Source organism: Lupinus angustifolius, chromosome LG04, assembly GCF_001865875.1.
Source record: "Lupinus angustifolius cultivar Tanjil chromosome LG04, LupAngTanjil_v1.0, whole genome shotgun sequence".
NCBI lineage: Eukaryota > Viridiplantae > Streptophyta > Magnoliopsida > Fabales > Fabaceae > Lupinus > Lupinus angustifolius.
Window position 1 is genome coordinate 19,349,394 of NC_032012.1, and position 27,911 is coordinate 19,377,304.

The 27,911-nt window shown below is 31.5% G+C and overlaps 3 protein-coding genes across 5 annotated transcripts; all 3 read right to left on the minus strand.

Moving 5' to 3' along the window:
• LOC109346118 (7-methylguanosine phosphate-specific 5'-nucleotidase A) lies at positions 319-5,215 on the minus strand. 2 transcript variants are annotated; one of them, XM_019585506.1, is made up of 11 exons: positions 5,075-5,215; positions 4,743-4,884; positions 4,296-4,356; positions 4,051-4,183; positions 3,805-3,928; positions 3,628-3,684; positions 3,410-3,506; positions 2,034-2,241; positions 936-996; positions 615-691; positions 319-338 (listed from the first exon to the last, which is right to left on the minus strand). In XM_019585506.1, exons 1-10 carry the CDS (start codon positions 5,164-5,166, stop codon positions 629-631), a joined length of 1,038 nt encoding a protein of 345 aa, XP_019441051.1. In that variant the 5' UTR covers positions 5,167-5,215; the 3' UTR covers positions 319-338; positions 615-628. The 2 variants fall into 2 exon arrangements, with proteins under 2 accessions (XP_019441051.1, XP_019441050.1); XM_019585505.1 differs by lacking the exon at positions 319-338 and having other exon boundaries at positions 472-691.
• On the minus strand, positions 4,118-26,214 carry LOC109346119 (charged multivesicular body protein 5-like). 2 transcript variants are annotated; one of them, XR_002107482.1, is made up of 9 exons: positions 26,146-26,214; positions 25,386-25,537; positions 23,832-23,925; positions 22,501-22,572; positions 22,292-22,403; positions 21,440-21,594; positions 20,464-20,625; positions 7,114-7,118; positions 4,118-4,130 (listed from the first exon to the last, which is right to left on the minus strand). XR_002107482.1 is itself a non-coding variant. In XM_019585507.1 (7 exons), exons 1-7 carry the CDS (start codon positions 26,212-26,214, stop codon positions 20,572-20,574), a joined length of 708 nt encoding a protein of 235 aa, XP_019441052.1. In that variant the 3' UTR covers positions 20,325-20,571. The 2 variants fall into 2 exon arrangements, 1 of the variants encoding a protein (XP_019441052.1); XM_019585507.1 differs by lacking the exons at positions 4,118-4,130; positions 7,114-7,118 and having other exon boundaries at positions 20,325-20,625.
• Positions 16,740-17,258, minus strand: LOC109346120 (RING-H2 finger protein ATL70-like). Its single transcript, XM_019585509.1, has one exon. The coding sequence runs from the start codon at positions 17,229-17,231 to the stop codon at positions 16,746-16,748; it is 486 nt and encodes a 161-aa protein (XP_019441054.1). The 5' UTR covers positions 17,232-17,258; the 3' UTR covers positions 16,740-16,745.

Sequence of the window (27,911 nt, forward strand, 5' to 3'; positions counted from 1 at the left end):
CATAAAAATACAAATTATCTTTTAAAATGGACCATGAAAGTCTTCTAAATTGTGTACGGAAGTGATTAATCAGTGTTTAACACTAGTTAGCCTTTACCTTAGTTTATTTAAATCTACTTCTAGGTTCTCATATTTTACCATATTCCTTTTTTTGTCACTTCTATATACTCAAATCCTCATTTTTTGTCTCTTCATTGCTTGAACTTTTGTAGTTAACTTAATGCTGTCAGAACAAGTTCAATGTGGCAGTGTGAATAGTTTGATAAGATGTGTACAAACACTAACTTCAAATTCGAGTTAATAGTTAATCATAGTCTCAGACTATATATATATATATATGGTGCACCATTTTCTTATGGAACATGCTAAAGGGCTATGGACATAAATGCATTATGTGCGCAACCTTACCCCACAAGCAACATTGTTTCCAAGATTTGAATCTGTAACCTCATAGTCACTAAGCAACATTGCAAGATAATTTAGTAAATAGACAATGTCTAGCATAACTAACCAATCATCTACCCAAATATCAAGGACAATCTGTGAAGTAAATTATAGTGAGGAAACATGGAATGTTGAAGACATAAAAGAATGAGACTGCTAAGAATATATGGCTACTGGAAATTAATCAACTCTCACTTGAACACATCTGAGAGGCCAGTTTGATAACTCCCCACATGGGTGCATCATTCTGCAGGAAATAATCAGCTATATAAATTCTTGGAAATATAAATCAGGTATATAATATCAATAAAAATCATCAAACATCATTTTAAGAGAAAACAGTAATCACATAATATCAAATCACATGTGAACATGTATCTGTGCATTAATTTGGTTTAATGTGATGTTATTCTTCACAATTGCATATGCTTGTTCTCATAATACAAATTGGAACTAATCAGGAATCTAATTCAAATATGCAATGCACTTACCACAAAAACAACATCAAAAGCATCTCGGTAGCAGCTAATTGAATTCTCAATGTTGTGGTTCCTGCAAAATAATAATTTTATATGGTTGAGCAGCTGCACTAAGTGTCACTTTTTTTACACAAGAGAGATGGTTGAAGAACAGGAGAGGGACATAAAAATATAACAACAAGCAACAGCAGTTAGAAAATGACAGTCCATTGCACGAGGCTTCCATCTAGACAGGTCTGGGGAGGATAAATGTACACGGCCTTATCCTCGCAAGAGCTAAGAGGCTGTCCAGGGTTTGAACCATAACCTCCCCGTCACAAGGCAAACAACCTTAATATAAGCAACAACAGTTGTAAAATGAGAACAAACGAAGACATTCGTGTTGAAAAACTGTGGCATGCCCTCTTTCCTGATTATGCGATGGTTATTAGGATGTTGCTAATCACTTCACTAGTACCCAATGCCTTCAAGCTTATATATCACATCTAAATCCAAACTTGGGGTAGTACAGTTTGTGTAATACCAATATTTTATTCTTATAATTAAACCTCGTGATTGATCTCAGTATCCATCCATCATAAACCAGTTCAAAATGGATGTAAAATAATGTACCTCAAAGAGCTGACAAGGGCACTAGCCCCTCTAAGTGGCAAGACCGCAAGAGTAAGAAACCATCTAAATTACCAATCATCCTATTTTCATATTTGGCAAGAAGGAATTTCACTTTCTCATATACAATAATTTCTTTATAATGACAGTTAACTAAACATGCACAACTGAATTCATGAAAAAATACCTATCAGTTATTGCCAGAATATTTGCATTTGCAGCATAAAAATCCTTATAGAACTGGGTAATTTCCTTAGCTACTATAACCCCATTAACTCAATGTTTTTGCTATAGATTTAAATTTAAAAAAATTGTCAATCAACAATGGTCCCCGAGCAAACTGGCTTTATCTAGCATGAAACCAGCTATTCAAAATAAATAACTATAGCATATAATAAGTCACTTTCATAAGCACCTTATAGAAATTAATTGAGCTCAAGCTTATGTGTTACCACAGCAATTAGAATATATGGAATTTGGCAAAGCAAATTTGGAACTTACAAGAAACCCACGGATATTCGAGTCTCGTAATTCAAACCATCAGACATTCCTAAATCTCCAATGTGATCACCAAGAAGAAGAACATTGGTTCTCTTCTTGACTGAGTCATTTTCATCACTTGGACCATTCAGATCACCCGATTGCTCATGAACAGGAGCAGCCATATCAAGAGCATGTTCATTTTTATTTAAGCTATGAATCAATTTTCCTGTAATTGAGATTTGTAAGTAAACAATAAGAGCTAATTTTATCAAATAAACGTATTTAAAAGCCTACTATCCAAAATACCCCCATACCAATAATCAACAAGCTCGAGCATATGAAGATGCACATATATGTGCGGGTTGTTATAAATCTATTGAGTTACAGTTGTCCAGTATTGCAAAGCATTGCAAATGTTAGAAAAAATTTAAAATTTTCCAAGAATCTGAGAGTAAAGACAAAACATCTATATGTCTGCTACATTTTTTCAGGTATCTGTAGATGAATTCATTGTTATAACTTCTACTGATAAGGGTTGAATTTGCATAAAATAGATTCATTTACAGCAAAACAAAATTCATCTGTTAGTTGCAACTTGCAATAGTGATATGTTGTGTAATTGTAGAAGGTGAAAATAGAACTAACATTTGTAAGTGTCAATTCCACATTTCCACTAATATTTGACTCACATATAATACACTTTTTGGGTCCATTAGTAACAAAGCGGTTGCATTGGTGTGTTACAATGGCAATATCTACAGTTAGATATTTTAGAAAGTTATTTTCTGTCCTACAAGAGACCATGCGTGTATCAAAGTTTCTATAATTTGGAAATCAAGGGATTTCAAGTAGGTTCAAGCATGCTTTCAAAATCCATAGCTGAGATTGGTACTGGCAAGGCAAGGACGATATCTGGGTCACATACAAGAAAGTAGCCACATTATTAGATCAAGCTGTCATGAAAGAATGCATAAGCTCACCCATGTTTTTTGTAATGCCACCATGTTAGACCCTGTCAATGCTATTGCCCATACATATTAAGGTATTGGGATAAAAAATTCTTTTGATGTCTTTTATCGCAATCATCGAACCCTTCAAAGTAGAATGCAATGAACTTTGCATGTTTCGAACACTTTCCACCCAACCCATTGAGCTCCTTGTTTATTTGGAAGACATAGTAGACTCTGTAGATCTTTCCACATTGTTTTTCCTAACTCACTCACCCAAGGTGTAAACAAGCATATACATACATATATACTTATATATCTGTGTGTGCACTTTTCTTTAGTGACAGTGAAACCTAAAAGCGCTTGTGTAGTGGCTCAGAAAGATGAGAGGAAATTCCAACGAATATGTAGCCGATGAATGTGGGAAACATAGAAGTATAGAATCACCTTTGAAAGATACAAGGTGGCCATCATCGTCAAATACCATCCTATTGGATACTATCCTCACATTTTTGAAGGTTTTGTTAAGTTTACTCCTTAGAACCTGTTATTATCAGGAAAAACGATACATTGCAATTAAGAGGAACAAACAATAATAGAGACAGAAAATGAAGAGCATATGTTGAGCAACCTTGCCATCATAATAAAAGAGTGGGTGTTCAGACCTCTTCAATGATATCAGCAAGCCCTGCAGAGAATATTAACACAGGAATGTCTCTTTCCTGAAAATTACAAAACGGAAACCAGTATCAGAAATTGATTCACCTGAAGACTGACAACAAATGAAAAAATCAAAAGGTAAGAAATTCATACAAGATATATGCCAAAGAAAGATTATATACCTCCAAAAACTCAAAAAGTTCGACGACACCTTCCCTGAAAGATATGTTGGCATCAGCAACTGACTTTCTTATCGATTCATATGTAAGTCCTCCCTCAACAAGAAGACCATGTGTTTTCCCCCACCTAATACAACAGATTTAGAGTTTCAACAGCCAACATTAATGTCAATATTGAATGTGAATATAACATTGTTCAAGTTAGTTCCTTTATCTCAAGCTCCACCACTGAGAAACTGAGTCACATACCACTCTTCCATGAGCTTTGTTTTCTCTTCTAGTCCAATAGTTGGCGAAAATTCCAATGGATGGTAATAGTCATATAACTGCTGCCTTTTGGCATCATATTCTGGATTACCCTGCTGCAAAAGGCCATGACTACCTACAAATGATTCTATTAGATATAATACATAGCAAAAATCATGATGAAAAAAGTTTTATTTTGCATCAAAGGGAACCATAAAAAAGGGAAATAAAATGTTCATGGAACATACTTAGCCCACGAGTTCCATTAACCCAAAACTTAGTTAATGTGGCATCAAAATCAGCAATCACCTGAAACCAAGAATATGTAAATACAATCATAAAAGTAAAAACATTTTATGCTGGGAAAATCACTTTTTGAATGGTACCGACTTTCTATGCCACTACATTGAAATCAATTCACTAAGCAGAGTTAAATTATGTAATACCAATACAAAATGTGACTCCTTTTTTTTTGTTTGGTACTACTAAGGGTATCCCCACCCCATGGGTAAGGTATGTGACTGTCCCTCACAACAAGTGTTCCTCCCAACAATCGATCTATTGACCTTACACAACTAGACCAACAAAATGTGACTCCTTGATGAACTAAAACTTATGTATCAACCATTACACACAAGAAAATAAGAAAATAAAAAAAGAATTATGAACCCAAATGCATTGTAGAAAGTAGAAACCTGAAGCTTGTGGGGACCAGCCAAACGAATTGAATCAATTTTTTTCTCCAACAAAGCAGGATCACCCACCACCATTTCTGAAGCTTGTTTCGTATCCTCCATTTCTAAATCTTTCCCACAACTAAAACTGCTAAATGGTATCCTTTATACAAAAAACATAAGAATAATTAAAAACATATATAAACTTTTAACACATGGATATTAATAAATAATAACTGTCATTATTTTAAATTGCACTCTACAATCCCAATTAGACTTAAACACAATATAACCGCAACCACGATCTAAAGTAATGTTAAAAAGAAGAAAAAAGGGAAGTTAAGAAAATGAACCTTGGAGAGAAGTTGTTGTAATGGGAAAAGCGGTGGAAGGGAAAGTGACGTGGGCGGAAGATGCTATGTTGGAGTTGGAAGTAATAGCTCATTTGAGTCTTCGATGGCAGACTCGATACCTACTCTAATCTACAAACTCTGATATTCCGTCCAATTAAAAAATATTACTTAATTAAAAATATAAAAACTGAAATTAGTAATTTGATTGGTTTGAAATATTAAACATGATTTTCTCAGAAGATTATCCTAATTTCAGCCTCATGTTATATTATAGGTATGTTCTTATGCTTTATTGTATTCATTATCCATGTTGGTAAAAATGATTTCTATTTTTGTAAGACTTATCTACACATTCTACAAAATATTAATTCGTCAAAGATTATTGGCTATATCAAAAAATACACTCACATTATCAAACATTATTTTATTAGTTTTGTTTAAAAGTTAATAACTATTAAAATTGGTAAATATATATTACTTTTATTTCATATTGTCAGATTCTAACAGAATCACTTAATAAAAACTCTTAATTACACTCTAATCTTAAAACAATAAAATTAGTTCCCCATGAATCTTAACATTATTCTTATTCCACACAGATCCCATTATCCCACGTGGCATGCACAATGTCCCAAAATTGGATGTTTTTTTTTTATATATATTTTGGGACTTAAGTAAGTAATTAGATTGATAGATGTAAGTTTTGATGTGCTAAATTGATCAGATGTAAATATATATTTTGGGACTTAAGTAAGTAATTAGAGAAGAAAAAAGGGAGAATGAGACACGTGAGAAAGAAAAGTATGAGAAGTTAAGTAGATTTTTTAATATTTGGTATAAGAGAAAGAGAAGAGAAATTGTATATATAAATTCTTGAATGGCAAAAATAGTGATACCCTAAAAATATTTTATTACTAATTAAAATTTTATGAATTACAACTTCAAAATTTATTATAAAAATTATATTATGAAATTTAAATAATATTTATGAAGTAAAAATATATAAAATAAAAATAATGGTGGAAAATATGTATAAAAATAAATAATAATATAATATAGATAATTTTAAAGATGTTGATTTTTTCATTTCACCCAGTGATGTGATAACCAGACTGGACCGTTCGACTGGTTTGACCACTAACCGGACTTGAAAACGACTCTGATTTATAGTCTTAACTGAGTGAGGGGTTGAACCACTTTGAACCGAAGAAATTCCGGTTCAACCATGTTGAACCTGGTTGGACCGCAATAACCCAAGAAGTGAACCAGGCGGTTCATTTAAAATTTTAAAAAAAATATAATATTACTCTAATATTTTGTTTTACTCTGGTCGAAAAAAAGACGGAAATATGTTATTTCAATATAATTATATAAAATTTTGTATTTATATATAACTATATATTTATAGATAAAAATGATAAATTAATATATGAAATCATCTGGTCCAACCGAACGGTTTAATCGCTTAAACCAGTTAAACTCAATATGACATCTTCCAATTTGATGTCCAGCTCGAGTTTTACAACATTGGTTTCACCTTATCTTTGTTTCTCCTCACATATGGAGAAAAAAATGGTTTGGCCAGTCTCATGTGTTTCTTATTTCTCTCCTCCAACTTTTACTCTCTTTACAACCAAAGGAGGGAGATATCCACATTCTTTTCAACTTCTCTCCCCTCATTTTCTTTCATCTCTTTCTCTCTACAACCAAACTAAGGCTAAGGAATTCAAATAATTTTTTTAATCATTGTAAATAATATCAAGTTTTTTAAGAAACATATAATATGACAATGTTCCTAAATATTTTTCTCAATGTAGTTCTTTTGTGACAGAAAGAGTGTCCCCTCTTTTCTATCCCTCTGAATCTCAATTCCCAGAATTTTCTTTATAGCTCTCAAATCCTTCATTTCAAACTCTGAGCTCAATTGAGCTTTCAAGTTTCTAACGTTTGACATGTTCTTACATGTGATCAACATGCCATCAACATAAAAAGCAAATATATGAATGACTTATTTGCAAACTTCTTGTAGTAGACGCAACTATCATGTTCACTTCTAGAATATCCATTTTTAAGCCTGAAGGTGTCAAATTGTCGTTACCATTGTCTGGAAGATTGCTTTAATAGGCCATATAAAGATTTCTTCAGCAAGCAAATATGATCTTTCATTCCTTGAACTTCAAATCCTTCAGGTTGTTTCATGTAGATTTGTTCCTCCAACTCACCATGCAAGAATGCTAGCATCTAGTTGCTCAAGTTCTAGATCAAAGTAAGCTACAATTGCAAGTAGGATGTGAATAGAGCTATGTTTTACCACAGGAGAGAAAACTTCATTGAAATTAATGCATTATTTTTGCGTAAAACCTTTGGCCACTAATCCCACCTTGAATCTTGCATCTTCAACCCTAGTGATTCCTTCCTTATTCTTAAAGACTCATTTGCATCCAACAATATTTTGAGCCTTCAGATGCTTCACAAGAACCCAAGTATGATTCTTATGAAGAGACTCAATTTCCTCTATCATGACATAAATTCATTTGGAAGCTTCTTTGTTGTTGATAGCTTCTTCATATGACTGTGGCTCACAATTACTGATATCATCAGCAACATTTAGAGCGTATGACACCAGATCAGCATAGCCATACTTTTCTAGAGGTTTTATATGTCTCATTTGCCTATCTCTAGCCAACTGATAATGTTGTAATTGAGAGATATTAGTATCAGTACATGCATCATGGACTTCTTCTTATTGATCAAGTGTTTTATCTTTTGTTGGCTCCACCTCAAACTCCACCTTCTCCAAGATATTAGGATCTTCATTTTCACTTGATGAATCTGTATGAGGCTTTAGCATTTTAGCTTCATTAAAAGTAACATCTCTACTAATAATGCACTTTCTTTTCTCTGGCCACCATAACTTATATCCTTTCACACCATTAGGATATCCAAGAAAAATGCATTTCAATGATCTTGCATCAAGTTTTCCTTCTTTGTTCTGAGCATATGTAGGACAACCAAATATCCTCAAATTTTCATAATTTTCTGGAATACCCGACCACATCTCTTCTGGAGTTTTAAAACCAATGGTCGTTGATGGACATATGTGGATCAAGTAACAAGTTGTAGTGACAACTTTCACCCAAAATTCTTTTGGCAATCCAGCATTTGACAACATACATCTTGTCCTTTCAAGTAAGGTTATGTTCATTCATTCTGCAAGCCCATTTTATTGTGGAGTGTGTCTCACGGTATAATGTCTCACAAAACCGTTATCTTTGCAAAAATTTCCGAATTATCTGCTGCAAAATTCTAGACCATTGTCAGTTCTCAGTCTCTTGATCTTTTTCCTGGTTTGATTTTCAATCAAGGTTTTCCGCTGTTTGAACTTGATAAATGCTTCACTTTTGTGTTTCAAAATGAAGATTCACACCTTCCTTGAATAGTCATCAATGAATGTTAACATGTGTCTGCTACCACCATGAGAAGGTACTTGGGAAGGACCCCACAAGTCAGAATGTACATAATCCAACGTGCCTCTTGTTCGATGAACTGCAACGTTGAATTTTATCTGATATTGCTTTCCGAAAACACACTGCTCACAAAAATCTACCTTCCCAACTTGTTGACCGTATAGTAATCCTTGTTTGGCCAACTCGACTAGACCTCTTTCACTGGCATGACCCATTCTTAGATTCCATAGTTTGGTGACATCATAATCAGTGACATCATAATCACTTGTTGATGAGACAGCAGCAACACCCGTGATTGTGTTTCCTTGTAACATATAGAAACTATTCTCTTTCTTTCCTTCCATTAAAACCATAGTGCCTTTAGATATTCATATAGCTCCACCTTCACCTTTGTAGCTATAACCTTTTGAATCTAGTGTTCCCAAAGAAATCGTATTTTTCTTCAATTATGGAACATGCCTTACATCTGTCAACGTCCTTACGATTTTTTCGAACATCTTGATTCTAATTGTTCTGATGTCAATGACCTTGCAGGGAGCATTATTTTCCAAAAGGACCTTGCCCCCATCTAAGGGTTGGTAAGTGGAAAACCAACCCTTAATGGGACACATGTGATATGAGCATCCAGAATCAAGTATTCATTCATCTTTTGAGTCGTACTCTGAGACTATTAGTGCATCTACAATATCATAGTCATTTGCTACAGCTGCATCTCCATATTCATAAATCTTTTTCTTGCCTTTGCGCTCTGGATAATTCTTTCTTATATGCCCCTCCTTGTGACAATGAAAGTATTTATACTTTCTAGGTTTTTCTTTAGACTTGGACCTAGATTTCCCTCTTTCACCATATTGATTTCGCCTCTCTGTTCTTCCTCTAGCAAAGAGACTTTCACCCGAGCCTTCAGATCGCAAATCTGATACTCTTTTCTTCAGTTCTTTCGAGTGCAACGTCGCCTTTACTTCGTCTAAGGTCAGATCTTCTCGACCATACATCATGGTGTCGATGAAGTGCTCGTAAGAACTTGGAAGTGAACATAGTAGAAGAATTGCTTGGTCTTCATCTTCAATTTTAACATCAATATTCTTTAGATCAAGAATAATTTTGTTAAATTCATCTAGATGATCTTTTATGGGCTTTCCTTCCTGAATTTGAAGAGTATATTTTTTTTCTTCAAATACAGCCTGTTGGTGAGTGACTTCGTCATGTACAGGCTTTCTAACTTCAACCATAATGAAGCAGCTGTAGTTTCATCTAACACTTCTCGTAGAACTTCACCTCTCAAGCACAACAAAATTGCATTATGTGCTTTTTCCAAGTTTTCATCTTTCTCGTCCTTGGTCAGACTATGGTAACTTGTTTCTACCTTCCAAGGCTTTGCCCAAGCCTTGATGAACTAGTAGCGCTTTCATCTTCAATCCCAGAGGTTGAAATCATCTTCTCCATTAAATTTCTCCAAATCAAATATAGCACTCGTCATGATAACCGTATACCGGAACAATATCGTAGTCCATGAACATACTCCAGGAAAGTTCCCAGAAAAGAGAGGTGGGTCTTAATAGACACGCTTAAATACTAGGTCTTTTCTAAGACAAAACTTTCCTAGACATGCACTTTCACACTATTATATCTTTCCAGTAACAAGAACAATTCTTTTCTGGTGTGTAAGATCAAACAATGTTGCAAACACAGAGCATACTAAGAATTTTATTTTAGATCGTATGGCTTAGCATGCAAGAGCTGTACGAGCTCTGATACCATTTTGTTGGAGCGGAAGACCCATGGAGAAAATATAATAGAGAAAATGACACTGAGAATTTAATGTGGTTCGGTAATTTGCCTACATCCACAACTAAAGAGCAACAAGAATTATTCCACTATGATAAAAGAGAACTACAAGTGTTTCACTCACTTCCCAAAACCCAAGTACACCCAATTTCATTTTCACTCAAGTATTTCTCACACAATTAGAACAAGAGAACAAGAAGAGAGAATATGCACTAAGCTAAGTATTTGGTGTGTCTTACAATAGCATGAAGAACTCCTATTTATAGCCAAAGCTCTTGAAGATTATGTGGCCAAAGGGAAAAGTGCATTAATGTTGGTTTCACCATAGCCACTTCTTTTTCCTATCATATCCTATCATATCATATCATATCCTATCCTTTCCTTTCCAAACCTTTCCTATCGTATCCTATCCTATCGTATCTTATCATATCCTATCTTATCCTATCCTATCCTATCATATCCTATCATATCCTATCCTATCCTATCCTATCCTATATGTTCCTCACCAACATCAAAAGTTGAGTGAAATAAAAACACATAGAAATTATATATTGAATGAAAACACATGCATATACGTACATTGTATGAAAACGTAACACATATACATACATTGCATGAAAACACTGGCTAGAAATTCTCCCTTTCTTCAAGATGATTTTTAGTCACTTCTTTTTTTTGTTTGGCTCAAGAAAGTTTTTGACTTTACCATACAAAAGTCCTATATTTGTGGTACCTTTCAGGTAGCGCATAATCCACTTCACAACCTTCCAGTGAACTTTACTAAGATTTGTCATATATTTGCTTATCGCACTTACTGCATGTGTAATATGTGGTCTAGTGCATACCATAGCATACATGAGACTGCTAACCGCACTAACATAAGGTACACTTGACATCTCCTCTTTTTCATTCTCAGTTTGTGGATACAAGACCATTAAGAGTTTAAAATAAGTCGCCAATGGAGTAGTGATTGGTTTAGTATTTTGCATGCCAAAACGTTCCAACAATAACATAATTCAAGATGACAATATATATTCTATTTTATAAATTTTGTAATGCTAAAATATACTACCTCCGAATGTGTAAATAGTTGGAGCAAGATTGCTTACTTCTATGGAGGCTATTGTCCATACATATAGTAAAAGTTAATTTTATGTCTTAAATTAAAGTTATGGTAAAAGAAATCTTCAAAATTAGCATCAAATTACTCGTTTCGAAAATTAGGTGATTTGTTATACAATTCATATTAATTTAAAGCATATCCCTTATTTATTTTGGCTTCCAGAATAAAATATTAATGTGTCGTATTTATAAGTCACAATTATAAAGTTATATATCTATGTAGCGTTAGATAATGAGAAACAAATGTATAGACTAACAATGTAAGAATTTTTTACGTTGTCACCATATGATTCACCATTCATTTTCAATCATCGTGATTTAAAAAAAAGTAATTCAAATAAAAGATGAATAATACATTGAATGATGGTAATTTTGGAATAATATATTTTTGTTGATAAATTTCAGAATTGCAACTAAATTTAACTACTTTTCGTATTACATGTGAATTAGTTATAAGTTCCTTACTTATATATAGGGCTAGGGGTAGCAACTTATGGGACAAGGGAACTATCTTTTTCAATGATAATGATCAAAAGAGGATAAATGTTTTAGATAAATTAAAATTAAAAGGTAGTTCATAAATTATATTGCAATGTTTTTTTTGTCAAAAAACAAACAAAAAAACATCTTCCTCAAAATCAAGCAAGGTATATTATGGATAAGATATAATAGAAGAATTTGTGGCATGCACCAAAGAGGTACAAAATTGGTTGCTAAAGTTGTCAAAACATGTTATTATGAGCCTTCTCTGAAAGCGAATTGTACACAATGGGTCTGAGATTTGCTACCATATCCCTCCAAAAAAAGCTCCATCTTATGTTATCTCTATGACATTTCAATACATAGGAAAATGTATATCTAATATAGATTACATGTCTTTATTATTGTCCCATTTTCCTATATTGATTCAATAAAAAGATGTCACTTAATTAAAAAAGAAAAATTCTAAAAATACAAAATAACATTTTTATTTGAATGAAACTGATTGGTTAGAAATACGAGGATATACTCATTTTGAGATACAAAATCATTGTTAATGTATATCTTAGCTCATTTCCAAAGGTTTAAGGTCAAGTAACACACTTGATAGTGACATGGAATAATTTTACCAAATGGATTGAAGTAATGAGATTGGTTATCAACTTATCATCTTTCTAAAATAATTATATGAGTTACCTTTGAATTGATTTTCCGATTTTTCTAATTATGTTTCTGAGCTCTAATCATTGCTAAACTGATGTTTAAGTGTGTGGAAGCTGATAAGCCTATTTTATATGCATAGTAGTGCATGATTTTTGGCTGACTTGATATCATTTTAAAAAAGGAATTGGTACTATTTTCACAACTTCTTTACTTTATACATTATGAACTTATCATGAAGAGGAAATTGGAAACTAAGAGAAAACAAATATTACAATTTTGGAAATGATAGTATGTATGAGTGAACAGGCTAGATCAAAAGTTATTACAAATAAACTGAATTTATATAGCATATAAAAATTTGAATCATATATATATATGTTTAAAAAACTTAAAATCTAAGTCCTAAATGTTTCATGTTCGCTTATTTAAAAGTTTATTATACTATAATACTTTAAAAAAGTATGTATGTTGTTAAATATATTAATATACTTACTTTTAACTTAACACATCTAATACTAACAACTAAATTATATTTTTGTATACATCTCTATATTAAAATTTCATATTAGTTATATTAAAATGCATAATATGAATATCTTTATAATATGCACGAACATCTAATTTTGTCTAGCCTATTTTATATTCTTTAACCAAAGATGGATAGAAAATGAGAGTAGAGAAGAATGAACAACAAATGATAACTTTGTAAGACAAGAAAATGATTTGTCCAAAAAGGGTATTTTACTTATATTGTATGGCTTAATAAAGTAGCTAATGTTTTTTATTTTTTTATAAAGTTGTTAGAGGATTTCTTTTTTGTCAAGCTATAGGTATTCTAGTAATTTCGGTGGAATCATAAGGATGTTATGGTCTTTTTATCAAATTCGGGTAATTTGGTGATTTGCATATGAACTAACGACATTTGAGTCATTTTAGAGAAAAATGATACTAATGGATTTACAGGAGTAGCAATTTTATAAACATAAGAAAGTGAAAGAAAAACTAAAAAAATAATTTGATAAATCATATCTCTCTCATCCACAACATTAGGACATGTGTTACTAGGCAATTAGCTAGTGAGAACTCAACTTACCCACCTAATAGCCACCAAGATATTGTCAAGCAAGTATTTGCCTACTACCTCTACTCATATGCATGTGTCTATTGGCCTCCTCCGGCAACACACGAATAAGGATCCGTAAGGGATTGTTTTGCTCACATTTTTAATGGTAAAAAGGTAATTTTATAATAAACAAAATGGTAAAATTGTTATTACATGTTGCATTTTGTATGTTAATGTGTGTCACTTACCTCTTCATTAAAGGAGAGAATCCTTAATTCACAACACACGTAACTTCCTATCTAGCTTGTATCATGTGTCGATCCCCTGCTTATTGCCCAATCATTAGTATCCTCACATCTATGTAATGCCTCTTTCTATGTTCCATGTGGTTTTTGGTAAATATTGTCACACATAAAAAATAGTCTTCTCTCATTCTATACAAAATCCTAACTACAATTTCTTCCTTTTATTCAATTTTTGATTTATTTTAAATAAGCATATTAATAAAAAAGTAATTATTATTAAATTAATAAATAATAATATAACAACAATAATGATATTAAATAATATTAAGTAATAGTATTAAGGTTAATATATTTCCATCCTTAAATAATAAAAATGTTATTAATGTATTGATGTAGTATTTTTTGAAAAAAAAAACACTTTAATAATTGATAACAAAATGATGATATAGAAATAATAAAATTGATATATTCATCAATTTTTTGATAAATAAATAGGGAATAAAGATAATATTATTTTTTTGAATTTGTAACTATTTGATACTCATTAGTAATTAATAAAACTTTTTTTATTAGGGTATTTAACAAAGAATATCTAATTGAAAAAATATTAATTCAAATATATAAAGAATATTTTAAAATAAAATTTAATTAAGATGGAGGAAATGTACTTGTTTTTTCTTCTTAGATAATGTATTGAAGGATTACGATACATCATTTATGTTTTGTAAATGTTTATCCATAAAATTTAAAAAAATAATAAATAATGAAGGAAATGTCATGAGATTCATTTATTTTTTTATCTAATATGAATGGTTGTGATATGTCATCTTTATTCTTTAAAATAATTAAAATATATTCAACTAATCAAAATAGTTTTATGTCTAGTACTACATAGTTTTGATTTATTTTTTGAAATATATGAATATGTAGAGGACAAATTTAAAAGACCGACCAATTCAGTGACTATCGTGGTAGAGAAAATAAAATTTCATCAAACACAAAAATAAAATATATTATTTATCCTCTATAAATAAATAAATTATTAAAAGAAATAAACAAATAAATTTAGAGTATAAATAAATTCATTTAATTAACAAGTCGACTGTCAAACAAAGTCTTAATAAGGTATAAATTAATTCATCCAATTTTACCTCTCTTTTTCCATCTGCCTACATCGTGTAACCCTTATAAGAATTGGGTTGCAGTGACATATAGGTAAAAAATGTCATTTGGTGAAAATGATAAAAAATTGTTGGAATAGCTATAGCTTTTAAAAAGCTATTTGTAGAGAGAAAATAGTCCATAAATTAAGCCCGACTACCATACAGATCAAATTTAAGTATCCATATTTTGCCTTGTTGGTTGTAGAGAAATTCATTAAGATATACTCATGATCCACCAATTAATCAATGCTTACCATCCATAAGTTAAATATAAATATTTTCAATGTGTAATTTTTAAGTCATGTGAACCTATTCAAGACATGTTTTGTAAATCCAAGCTAGATTTTTCTACCAACAAAATGTTGGTCTAACGGTATAAGGTTTTGTTGGATTCTCAAAAAAATCAAAACAAAAAAGTAAAGAGATCAATTCCTAAGAGTAACACGTATTGGGAGAACAACCACACATCCCGAAATGAGAGGTTGATAATAATTGTTGGCTATAGATTCTCTAGCTGATTGTTGCAATCCATGGACTTATTTATCATTATTTTGTAACTACAACTCTACAAGAAGCTAAGTATTGTGTAAAAATAATAAGTCAACAACAAGTGCCCTATGCATGCATAAAAACGCCAGGATTACACTTAGATATCAAAATAATGCTGATCCTAAGATCTGTTTACCTTCTAAGCATACAATATTCACTTTCCATTTTATATACAAGCATCTAACATTTCGAATAAAGGGTTTACAAAATGATATCTTCAATGTTAAAAAAAATGTGCATTTATACAATCACACATATAATAATTTTTTTTGGTTTCCCACAGGTATGCTCGCACTGGAGGCAATCCTATTCGAGCCGGGCACATCCACAGGTAAGTGGGGCTAACTCTCCCAACGGGCATTTTTTCCATCCACAAGACTCGAACCCGGGTTCTTGCTTAAGGGGAATCAAACATGTATCACTTGAACCAACTCCCGTTGGTACACAGATAATAAATCGACAGTACATATAAAAAACATTACATTGTACCTTAAATATTCACATCAAATTCTCTCTAGTAAAAGTTGGAAGACAAACTTCATACTATCTCAAATCCAGTTTTTCTTTCTCTGAGATTAAATTTCGCTCCACCAATAATAACATAAGCTATATGATTGGTAAAAAACAAATTTCTCAAATCTATGTACAAAATGGTTCACATCAAATGGCAACAATGGTATATATAACTAAACATTTTCACATATTTCACTAGGTGTGAAATATGTGTAACTAAACATTACAATTTGGTATTTTACCTTATCCATTTTCACTCATAAAAACACTATATTTCACTAGGTGTGAAATATACCTAACTAAACATTTCAATTTGGTACTTTACCTTATTCATTTTTACTCATAAAAGTACCATATTTCACTAGGTGTGAAATATGTGTAACTAAATATTACAATTTGGTATTTTACCTTTTATCCATTTTCACTCATAAAAATACTATATTTCACGAGGTGTGAAATATACGTAACTAAACATTACAATTTGGTACTTTATCTTATTCATTTTCACTCATAAAAGTACCATATTTCACTAGGTGTGAAATATGTATCACTAAACATTACTGATTTAGTACTTTACCTTATGAAAGTAAAGTCACATAACATTGCTGTTGCACATATTCAATCAAGTCCTGTAGCCAAAGTTGCAACTTCTGCAATAGGAGTTGTGAATAGAGACTTTCTACAAACTGGGCAAGACATATTTACCCTTAACCATATATCAATGCAATCCTTATGAAAATAGTGACCACAATCTGGTAAGAACCTTAACCATTCTGAATCCTTATAATCTGCTAAGCATATTGTACAACTGAGAATTGATGAAGAATTTTCAAGCTTGGCTTGAGAGTACAACAACACAGGATAATTTTTCACTATTGCTTCAAATTCTTCTTCACCAAGGACTTGGATATTTATATCTGAAATATCTCTATCCATGGCTATAGTTCTAGTAGATTGTGTGTTCTGCAAGTTTCTATGTGAACAGCAATGTGCAGTGAGAGCCATTAATGTGATGAGGAGGAGAAATCCAACACATAGTGCAGCAGAATAATGAGATAAGTTGGATTCACCTGAAGGGTTTTCAGAATTGGATGTGTTGTTCATGATTTTCTACTTGTTGAGAAATGACAAGTATTAAAAATAGGGCATCTTTGGCATATATATCTATGACATTTGTTGAGAAAGTCTTTCAAATTAAGCATGTTATGTGACATCATTTCTTATACACTAAAATTATTATTAAATAAAAAGGATCACTTGGTTAATGGGGCTCTCACTTAATAAGATTTGGGAAACGTAGATGTATATCATCTTATCTCATAAGTAAAAATGTTGTTTTCAGGATTTGAATTATTGATTTCAGAATTTTAAGTAATAATTTTATTATTGTGTTAACTCAACCTCTATTAAAATTATTATTAAATATGTATATAAATACTTTTCAAATTAATACAAAATATTGTCCGGCTAATAAAATTAAAGTTTGATTGTTGATTGCAATATAACCCATCATTATGACATCCACTTTATTATGTAATCAATGATTTTACAACCCAGGACGTATGGGCCTCTATGAAGAACTTTTGCACAATTGAGTGATTACTCCTTACTCAATTTGCAAGAGAAATGTAATTAATTAAAGAGTGGAATTTTAATATAACTAAGAGAGTTTGATTGAGATACTTATAATCTTACTTGAGTAAACTATTATTTCAGGAAGTTTTTATAAGATTCTTTATTGGTTTTAGTTTTGATCTTTTGTATGATTCTTTAGGAAGTTTTATGTACATTAATTATTTTTATTACCAAAATATGATTACATTAACTTATTTGAAAGAAAGAATCATTAATTAATAAAGTGAAAAAGATATGAACGAGTCTACTAATGAAAGACAACTTTAAAAGATTGTATCCAGATTTTAGCACCAATTAACAATATTAACTATCCTCCAATAAGTCTTATAAAAAGTACACTTGAGTACCACCTTACAAAAAATACTCTCTAAGATGATGGCTAAAGAAAACAAGTATGATTTTAGTTTTATTTATTTCTTACTATAGCATATAAGAGAAGAATAAGTTATATTTCCTACTAACTTTTTTTACCCATAAGAATATGATATATATTACTTGTAAACCAATCACTAATAAATAAAGCATCATCTTATTATATATGTCACTTTCTTGTATGTATGAGAATTTAGTAGAAAAATATATCAGAATTACTAAATTTTAGTAAAAAAGAAGAGAAAGAGTTATATGTACATAAGGAACAAAAAGTCAACTAGAATGGAGTTATCATGTGGTGGGATATATAGTTAATTTATAGCACATGCATGTTCTTGGAGGTGTACCTGCTGTCTGCCAAATGCATGTACATTAACAATTATAATTATGTGGAGAGTGCAATTATAATAGCATCGGTCATATTTTTACAATTGTAATAAACATAGTGTAACCATAATGATAATTGTTATCATAATTTAAAATTGTTTGATTCCAGGTGGATTTGAAATAAACTTTTTGAAAGATGGGTAGTGGGATTGAATATGTAATTTATGATAATATATGTAAATAGAAGAAATTACAACCATCTCATTTTTAAGCAGGCCTAATAACAAACTTATTCAAGATGAGATTGTTTCATGTTTGAAACAAAAAAGGAAAAAAAAGAACAAACAGTGTGAAGCAAAACCAGAAATTGACATTTCTCATCAATTTCAATCAGAACCCATATTGAGAATTATCATGTTTGGTGGGTGTTATGCTAAGATTACATTTGTAACATTATTCGATTTAATAATTAACACACAATTCCATGCTTTGACATTTTCCAATGATTATGCGTCTCCATTATGAAATGATAAACCAGGAATTGTGATTAAGAAATTTGGTCAACTCTTATTATGAAGCCATTTTGTGATTTTTTCGGTATCAATGTTACCTTGTGTTAGCTGGACAGAAACTATCTCTAGTGATTAAAAGACAAGTACAGGAACAACAAAAGGAAAAAAGAACATCAATAAAATAAAATAATATGAAAGAATCTTAATTAATCTATATAATAAATATTAAATTATTTTTTGGTTAAAATCTTATGAACATCAATAAAATTTGAAAATAAAGAAATGGGGAGAATTTCTTGAACTATAATAACATTTAGAAAAAAGATATATTTTTCTATAGAATTAACCTATAAATCCTTATACACCACCAAAAAAAATGACATGTCATCAAATGTTATTTTAAGTATACTATTACTATGTAACATGACACTCTTTTCACCATATAAAAAGGATTTATAGGTTAGTTTCAGAAGAGGATATATTATTCTAACCAATCCTAATTGCAAATGATAAACTCCAAAATTTATGATAAAAAATATCGTTTAGCCTCATGTGGTGTTTTAGGCACAATTGATTTACTAAATTATCCTAAATATTACATTACTAAATCAAAATAAACCCATCGATATCAATGACAATCTTTTTATATGACACACTTGATAGTCATAATAAGATAGAATAACGAGCAAGATAAGAAGATAAGAGTTCGATAAAATATAATATATTAAGCTCTTATTTAATCGAGTGTACTGATAAATCGTTGGTCTAGTAGTGTAAAACCTCACTGGATCCCTAATGTCGATGATTCAATTCCTAAAAGCAACAATTGTTGAGAAGAACATTTACAAACCCTAAAAGAGATTAGTTCCTTACCCAAAAAGGTAAGGAATAACCTTGGTAGTATAAAAAATAATCCAGTGTATTATGAGCACTAGATAAATGTGAAATTGATGTGATGATGGCAGCAAAAGTGATAGTTGTATTAAAGTGTAAATGTATAAGATGAAAACACTTCCTTGCTCATTACTAGTTCAAATCTGCCATAAGATAGAAAATGTACTAGATAAACATAATGAATTAAGTCAACAAAATAAATTTATTGTATCTTATTAGTTTATGAAACTCTTGAATGCAACAAGATGTAACAAACTATCATATTTTATTTCTCTTATCTAATCTCTCCACCAAACCAGTCCTACATCAATTAAACTTGTCAAGAAATGTAGGATGCTCTACCCAAATTGTCATGCAAAATCAGGCTACCCATATCTCTCACATTTAAGGTTTCATTAATGTTTACATAAATCAAGAAATCTATTATAATTATTTCAATGGAGACAATGAAATTGGGTTGATAACTAGTAAGTTCCATGCTTTTACAAAACTAGGCTTATATTCCTTTCCCGTGTCACAATCTTTTCCATATAGATTACCAAATATGTTTCCACAAGATCCATTACATGAAAAAGAAGAAGAAGAAAGCCCAAGTCAAATAATGCCAACACCAATCCAGTTAAATAACTGTATCAATCAACATTCTCAAGTTCTTCACATCATTATTACAAGGCCTCCCTCGTCGATGACATGGAAACCATTCTCTAACCGCGTAGGGATGCACGGGGGACAGCGGGTAAACCCAGTTCATCTTCAGTCTGTATGCATTAAAAGAAATCGATCAGGAATGAAAAGGCACAAAATAGAGTATTCTATTTTACTTCGGATTCTCCTATTAAACTGTTTCAAGGATCACTCATTAGATGTTAGTAAGCATTTTACCAGAAAAAAGAGGAACGGACTAAGCGATATGCTTCAGACCATAAAGATGATGAATACTTTCAAATTTCAATGATCACATAAACATAAGTATGCGAACATAGTCTTGCCAGAGAAAAATCGAGATAAGCCTAAATCAGGAACCACACAGTGATAAGGCACATCCTTTTGTTAGACCCACCAAACATGAGAATACAACCTCAACATGCACATACGTTTACCATGAAATAAAGTCGTAAGAAAATGGTCCCAAGTATAGGATTTCCCTCCGTTGATAATGAAGAAAGCGGCAGATGATGCATTTGACAAGCTCACACTACTTTCCGCTTTCAATTTTTTTTCCAGCCAACTATAACAAATGTCAGCGCTTAACTATGTGTGCTTCAGTTTCTAGTAAACCTTGTCCAAATTTTATATATTAATTCATGCTCTATCTAAACCCTCCATGAAGTTGACCTCTTCACAAGAGAAACAGTGTCCATTCATAAACAACATGCATGCCTTCACAAAGTTGCAGCAAAATATATCTTAAAAAGACACAACTGTCATGTTTTAACATCAAATCTTTTGCGATGAGACTTGACCAAGTTTTTCCGTCTTTAGAACCTCATTTAAGTACAGTTTAAAAACTAAGCAACAAAACGACGAATGTTTTTCTATTGAATAAAAAATAAAGGAGGAAGGAAATGGTACCTGGGCATTGGATCGGCCAGGTGCTGTATGTCCTGCTGGAGCTGAAGGCAAGTTCAGCTCTGCATCGAAATCAGATTCTTTATCAGGTTGTAGGTAGGAGGGGACCCCGTCAGCTTCAGTCTCGTCTCCCATGTCTGCTTCCAGCGCATCAAGTTCTGTTTTGCCAAAAAGAAACAGATAATATAAACACTTCATGAAAAAAATGAAAATTATCTCCCTTAAACTTAATGGGAGTGTGTTTCTAAAAACAGTACTGAACAAAATGAAGAATCAAACCAATAAAATGTAGCCGGTAACACTTGTTATAAGCTGAAAATATATTGGTTAGAACATTGCACATACAATTGATCAAACTTATTTCATTCAAAGTTTCAAACCAGGAACCCTTTTCATTAAACACTTGCAAAATTCAGCTGCCCTATCGTGTAGCCACATTAGAGCATCCACAATGGTACAACCCCTTTTTCGTTCTTAAATGGGTCCCACTGATTATTTTATATTTGTTTACATTTTCCAACAACTTAAGCAACTCAAACCAAAATCACCTCCAATGGTGCAACTCTATTTCATTCTTATCTGGACCCCACAAACACACTCACATTTATATTTCTCTCTCTTGTAACAATTTTCTTCCATTTTTTAATGTTGACTCACAATTTTAAGAACGTTGCTTATTTAGCTTACCGTTGCGAAATAAGAACAAGAACGACTCCTCTCCAGTGGTGAACTTGATCGAAGAACGTTCTTATGTCGCTAAGAACGGTTTTTTTGTTACCATTGTGGGTGCTCTTAGGTAAGAATGTTTGACAATTTCCAACATATTTCAAAAGCCTAAACAATTTCTTAACTTACCACCCATGAGTTCATCCTCATCAAGGTCATCAGGCACATTATAGCTTCTACCCAGAGTTTCTTGTATTTCATTACTTACATCCATCAGGTCCATCATCTCATCTTGCAAATTCTACACATTGCATGGATCAATAGTTAAGATTTAATGCTAGCAGTGATAGCTAGACTGAAACTATAAGAGAAAAGAAAAGAAAATATGTTATACATACATCAATGTCTTGGATATTCACAGTTTTCATCACTCCCTTCAATTCCTTGTTGGCAGACTTCAAAGCTGACATCTGAAAAGGGGAAGGGGAAAAGAAATAGAAAGTTGTGAACACATCCAAATTATATACTGCTTGACAAAAATGTTCTTCAAGGTACCATCCAATTTCTGAAAAGCTAATATATACTACAAGTTATAACAGAAGAATAAGGCATAATAACATCTATAGGAAGAGACCCCTCCCAAATTACAAACCATTCATCCACTACCTCTCATGAGGTAGGCAGCAGGTTCCAAACAGGTTACAGACAAAGCTCCGCCTCGAATGCCCCATAGAGCGCTACCAAGACAAACGAATGTTTTATAGTGAATACAGGTACCCCAATCAGCTCCACTTAATATATCATACAATTTACATCTTTAGTAGAAATTAAAAATAGTTATAGACATCCAAAAAATGTGTTTAAAAATCAAGATAAACTCCTTAGGATAAATCATAAAACAAAGGGAAGCTCAGTTGTGCTAAAGGCTCAAACTATTGTCGGGTACAGGAAAGGTCAAACGACCACAGCCTTACCCTGGTAGAGCAGAGGTTGTTTTCCTGTGACTAAAACTTGTGATCCTAGGCCCACAAAGTAGCAACTCGTTGGAGCCACATTTGCTATCCCAAAGTGCGTACCACTCCATGTACCATTCATATTCCATTGGTCAGAAAAGTAAAACATGAATTAAATATATATATTAACTTTATATTTTCTGACCAATTGGAATGAAAGGATATGTGGAGTGGTACACACTCTGGGACATAAGATGTGCACTCCAACTTGCCATTGCGACAAGGCTCACATGTTATATATCATAAAGCAATATCGCTCTGCTCATAGGTTTTTCATTGGGGCTTCTATGGTAGGCATGCAGATGGGCTGACATGCTTTGTGGCATGGCTCTACCTCCCAGTTTTAGCTGTTTCTATTTGTTTCTCACGGAGGGGTGTCTTGTCCACTTCTTTTGTTCTATTCTCTTCTCATCTAATAATACTTTTTTTATTATAAATTATAAAAAAAAGATCCACAAATTAATAAGATTCCCTTTTCAACATAGGCACACATCTAATAAGCTTCACTTTTAATAGCCTTGAGCACAACTTCAGTAATGCAACCAATCTTAGTACATGTTTTCAGAGAGGGGGATGAAGCTGTGCTACAAACTAGTTGGTTTGATCTACAGAAAATTTTGATGATATATGCCTTCTGTTATGTAATGAAGGAAAAAATGAAAAATAGAGTTCAATGCAAGAATTACAAAGAATACTCAAAGCTCTTGAATACATACAGTTTGCTGAGCATCTTTAATGCCCTCAGTAGCAAATTGAACTTGATCAAGATTGAATGTCTGGTTATACAGCATGTCACGTTGCCCTTCATACCTGACCAAAGGTGTAATGTATGATGTGAATAGAGCTAAAATTGTTCACTTTATTTATGTTCAACGTACTACACACTGACAGTAAAATTGTCACTTAGTTACTAACAGCCTTTTGAGTTAATAAAAACTATTAAGTTCATGAACATATAGCAATCACATGTATTGATAGGGAAAATTCCGTGCACATGTAGCATTAGTTATGAATAGAATGAGCATCTATAGATACAACCCAAACTTTTTAAGTTAAGAAAAATGATTGATCTCATGGCTATACACCAAATACATGGATACCAGGAATTAAAACAAGACTTCTTCCGTTTGGTAAAGAAATCCAAAATACCACATGCATACAAAATACGTATCAAACTGACACAACTCACAGGCAACATCACAATGTAACCTGCAATGAGGTTTTCAAATATAAAAATTTGATATGATAACTTCGTATTGTAGAAATAATAAACTTTGCAACATTAAGTACATCTGTACATGCAAGATAATTGGGAGAACTGGTCATAAGATTCTAATGTAAGCCATCAAAGTGAAGGCATGCATTTGTATCATATTCACATGTTCTTCATAAGTAAAAATAAAAACATAGAAACATAAGCCAAAAAGCACACATGAATTTTTAAAGTCAACTCAAATCAATACAAACTTTTGACAGCCAAAACCATTCATAAGACAAAGTATTGTAGAATGGGGAGAGGAAAAAACATGTAAATTTAATTAGAACACTAGTAAATAGAATCAGACACTGCTACTTCACAACCTCTTTTAAAAAAGATAGAAATAAAGAGCTGGAAAATTCAACGAGTATCTCTTCAAATGCAGGGATTGAACTGATTAAAATAACAGATAAGAAATGCCGGCTTGTTAATGTACCTACCTCTTAGAGAGAGAGAGAGAGAGAGAGAGAGAGAGAGAATATTGAAAATAAAAACTAACTTTTCTATTACTGAAAATGCTAACTGATAAATGAGGAGGTAGCTCTATTTATAAAGCTCAAGCCTAATTAACACAGCTGGCTATAACAAACTTAACTAATTACTTTTCCCTAATAAGGCTGAAAAGACCTGAGACCAGTTATGTGCAATAAAGACTCTATATAAGAACCAAGTGAAAGTATGAAGTAAAAAAAAGGCTAAAGGAAACAGAAACTTGAAATGAAAGTGAACAAAAGAATAATAAACGATAGCCAAGAAATTTATAGCAAACTGACTAGACAAAGTGAATAACAATAATAAATCATATCAATGTAAGGTTCAGTTGGAAGGAACAGCCGCTAGGCTTTACCAAATTTCTGATCAACGTCCAATTCCTTCAACAAAAGGCTATCTCATTCTTGTATATGAGAATAAATCAAAACCTTTCAACAAACTCCTAACTTTAATGCCTATGATCAATTTGATGATTAAACTGCTACAAATAAACTAAGAAAACAAAGAATGGGGAACTTACATCCGCTTTTGCTTAAGAACTCTCATGGCTCTAGCTTTAACAGCTTCCTGGGCAGGACCAGGTCTGGTTTTCTTGATCTGTTCCTTATATTTACTTAGTTCAACATCAAGCTTCTTAATCTTCTCTTCCACTGTATCACCTCGTTTAGTTATCTGGGGAAAACACATCAATTATACTTCACAAATATATAATTCATATTACCAAAAACCGAAGTGTTTAATAACCCGAGAAAATAAATCAATTGACTAAATATAGGAATATAAAAGCACAAAAGGAGAATAAAGAACAAGAGTAAATATCTAAATTTGTCCATGAGAAAAAATGTGCCCCAAGTTTAGTCCCCGAAAATAAATAATCCAAACTTGAAATGTTGTTTTCACTGTTTCGTAACTGTGAATGAAACTATGAAACTTTTTCATAAACCAAACATGACCTAAGCATCTGAATTGCTAGTTAAAATAGTCCACAATAGAACCAATGTGACCCTAAAATTTGTGCTCACTATTTTGACCAAAATTTGAGATTCTTAGTGAGCAAGATGAGATTTTTCATTTCTCAAGGGCAAAATTACACGATGAATTCAATATTTACACAAACAAACATGTATGAAAAAAACACTGAAGCAGCAACAGAATGAATCACATATTCTACACAAATTTAGTGTTTGGAGCATAATGTTAGGTTAAAAAGATGATTTTTTATGAATTAGATTGAAATTGTAAATGATGATAAAAATGGAGAGAGAGGAAAAGATTAATACTTTATCCGATGCATCCTGAATAGAAGGAGGGGGATCGTTGTTCTTCTTCGCACCGAAAACCCTTCTCATATTTTTGTTCGTTAAGGAATGTTAAGGTTTTGAATCGGAAGATGTGAAAAAGAGAAAAGAAGAGAATCAATGAGCTAGATAGAGAAACAACGTAAGGAATGGTTTTTATTGGTTTTGGTTTGGTTATTCAATTGGGATTGTAAATTGTAATAATAATAACCGTTTCTTCCTACTTTTTTACCTTTTTTCTTTTCAATTGAATGATTGTAGTTTGGAGATAGGATATAAACAAAGAACCTTCCACGAACTACTGTTATTGCGACTCCGTCCAATCAAGTAAAATAAAAAAACATGTAAAAATAAATGTTGGTAGCTTGCTACTTACTGTACACATCTGTTGTGATTGGTCAAAAAATAATTAATTATTAAATTTTTAATTTAAAAATATTTTTTCAACCAATCATAAGATTATAGTTAGGGATGACAACGGGCACGGACGGGTGCCGGTAATATTTTCTCGTTTTCAAACCCACAATATTTGCAGGTACGTGTACGGGTAGTGAGTATTTGCGGGTATCCAACAGATCTTTTATTTTAATTATATATTTATATAATTTGTAATAATTAATATATAAAAATAATTATTATATGAGTAATATGAAATATATTTGATAAATTTGTAATAATGATAGTGAAATAAGTGTAAATTATTATGAAATAATAATAAAATATATGATATATAATATTAAATTAATAATAAATATATATAAAAATTTAATTAAAAACTAAATATATAAATTTGCGGTATCCACATGGCTGATATCATAAAATTTGTTATCACTCATAAGCTATTTTTGCGGGTACCAGTTACGTGTATTTCCATTTTTACCCACGGGTCGAGTTTTTTGTCATCCCTACTTGTGATACATGTAGTGACACAATTTGTGGGACTTTAATGAAACCAGTTTTATTATGTTTGTAATTGTATATTTATAAAGTTATTTTTAGTTAAATATTTTATATGTATTATATTTTTTTATTATTTTAAGATTATATATTATCTACTTTATTATTAGTACCGTGTCGACCAATATTTCGTGTTTGTCGATATGCATTCTTATTTTTCTGATATTAAGGTATAAACAAAGTTTTTATAAATTTTTCAACTTGTGCCTATAAATTTCTCAAAGTTTATATAGAGAGACACATTATTTTCCTTTAAAGTTTTTAACTTCAACGTAACAAATTATATTCTGCAAAGTTGAATTATGGGGTTAAGGAAATATATCAAATCCAATTAAATTTCATTCATTTTTATGTTTTAGGCCACATGTATGTTATAAAATTATTTGCAATGTGTATTACAAAATTACTTGCAATGTGTGTTACAAAATTATTAGCAACTTGTATGTGACAAAAGTGATGATTATAGGATCTAGAGGCAGGGTGTGCAACATGAGTTAAAATTAAAATAATAAATATCATCAATTAAAAAAATGAAAATATTCATGTCAAAATTACAAAATTTAAATATATTTAATCAAATAAATATATATTTCATAACTAATCTCTATGTGATTTCACATTTTGAAATTGTTGAAATATATTTACTTCGTTGTCAATGTTGTTGAACACTTCTATTCAATTATAAGTCACTAGATAGTTATTCATTCATGCATCTTCCATTCGATTACACAATCTATCTTTTACCATTTTCATTGTTGGAAAACTCTTTTTAAAATTGTATTGTTAACTTC

Excerpts from the sequence above, each read along its gene's own strand:
- LOC109346118 (XM_019585506.1), bottom strand. The coding sequence starts at position 5,166 with ATGAGCTATTACTTCCAACTCCAACATAGCATCTTCCGCCCACGTCAC. Across the intron at positions 997-2,033 it reads CGAATATCCGTGGGTTTCTT|GAACCACAACATTGAGAATT; the intron begins GTAAGTTCCAAA and ends ATTATTTTGCAG. Across the intron at positions 692-935 it reads CTTTTGATGTTGTTTTTGTG|AATGATGCACCCATGTGGGG; the intron begins GTAAGTGCATTG and ends TATTTCCTGCAG.
- LOC109346120 (XM_019585509.1), bottom strand. The coding sequence starts at position 17,231 with ATGAACAACACATCCAATTCTGAAAACCCTTCAGGTGAATCCAACTTA.
- LOC109346119 (XM_019585507.1), bottom strand. The coding sequence starts at position 26,214 with ATGAGAAGGGTTTTCGGTGCGAAGAAGAACAACGATCCCCCTCCTTCT. Across the intron at positions 22,573-23,831 it reads TTAAAGATGCTCAGCAAACT|ATGTCAGCTTTGAAGTCTGC; the intron begins GTATGTATTCAA and ends TCCCCTTTTCAG. Across the intron at positions 21,595-22,291 it reads TGAGGATGAACTCATGGGTG|AACTTGATGCGCTGGAAGCA; the intron begins GTAAGTTAAGAA and ends TTGGCAAAACAG.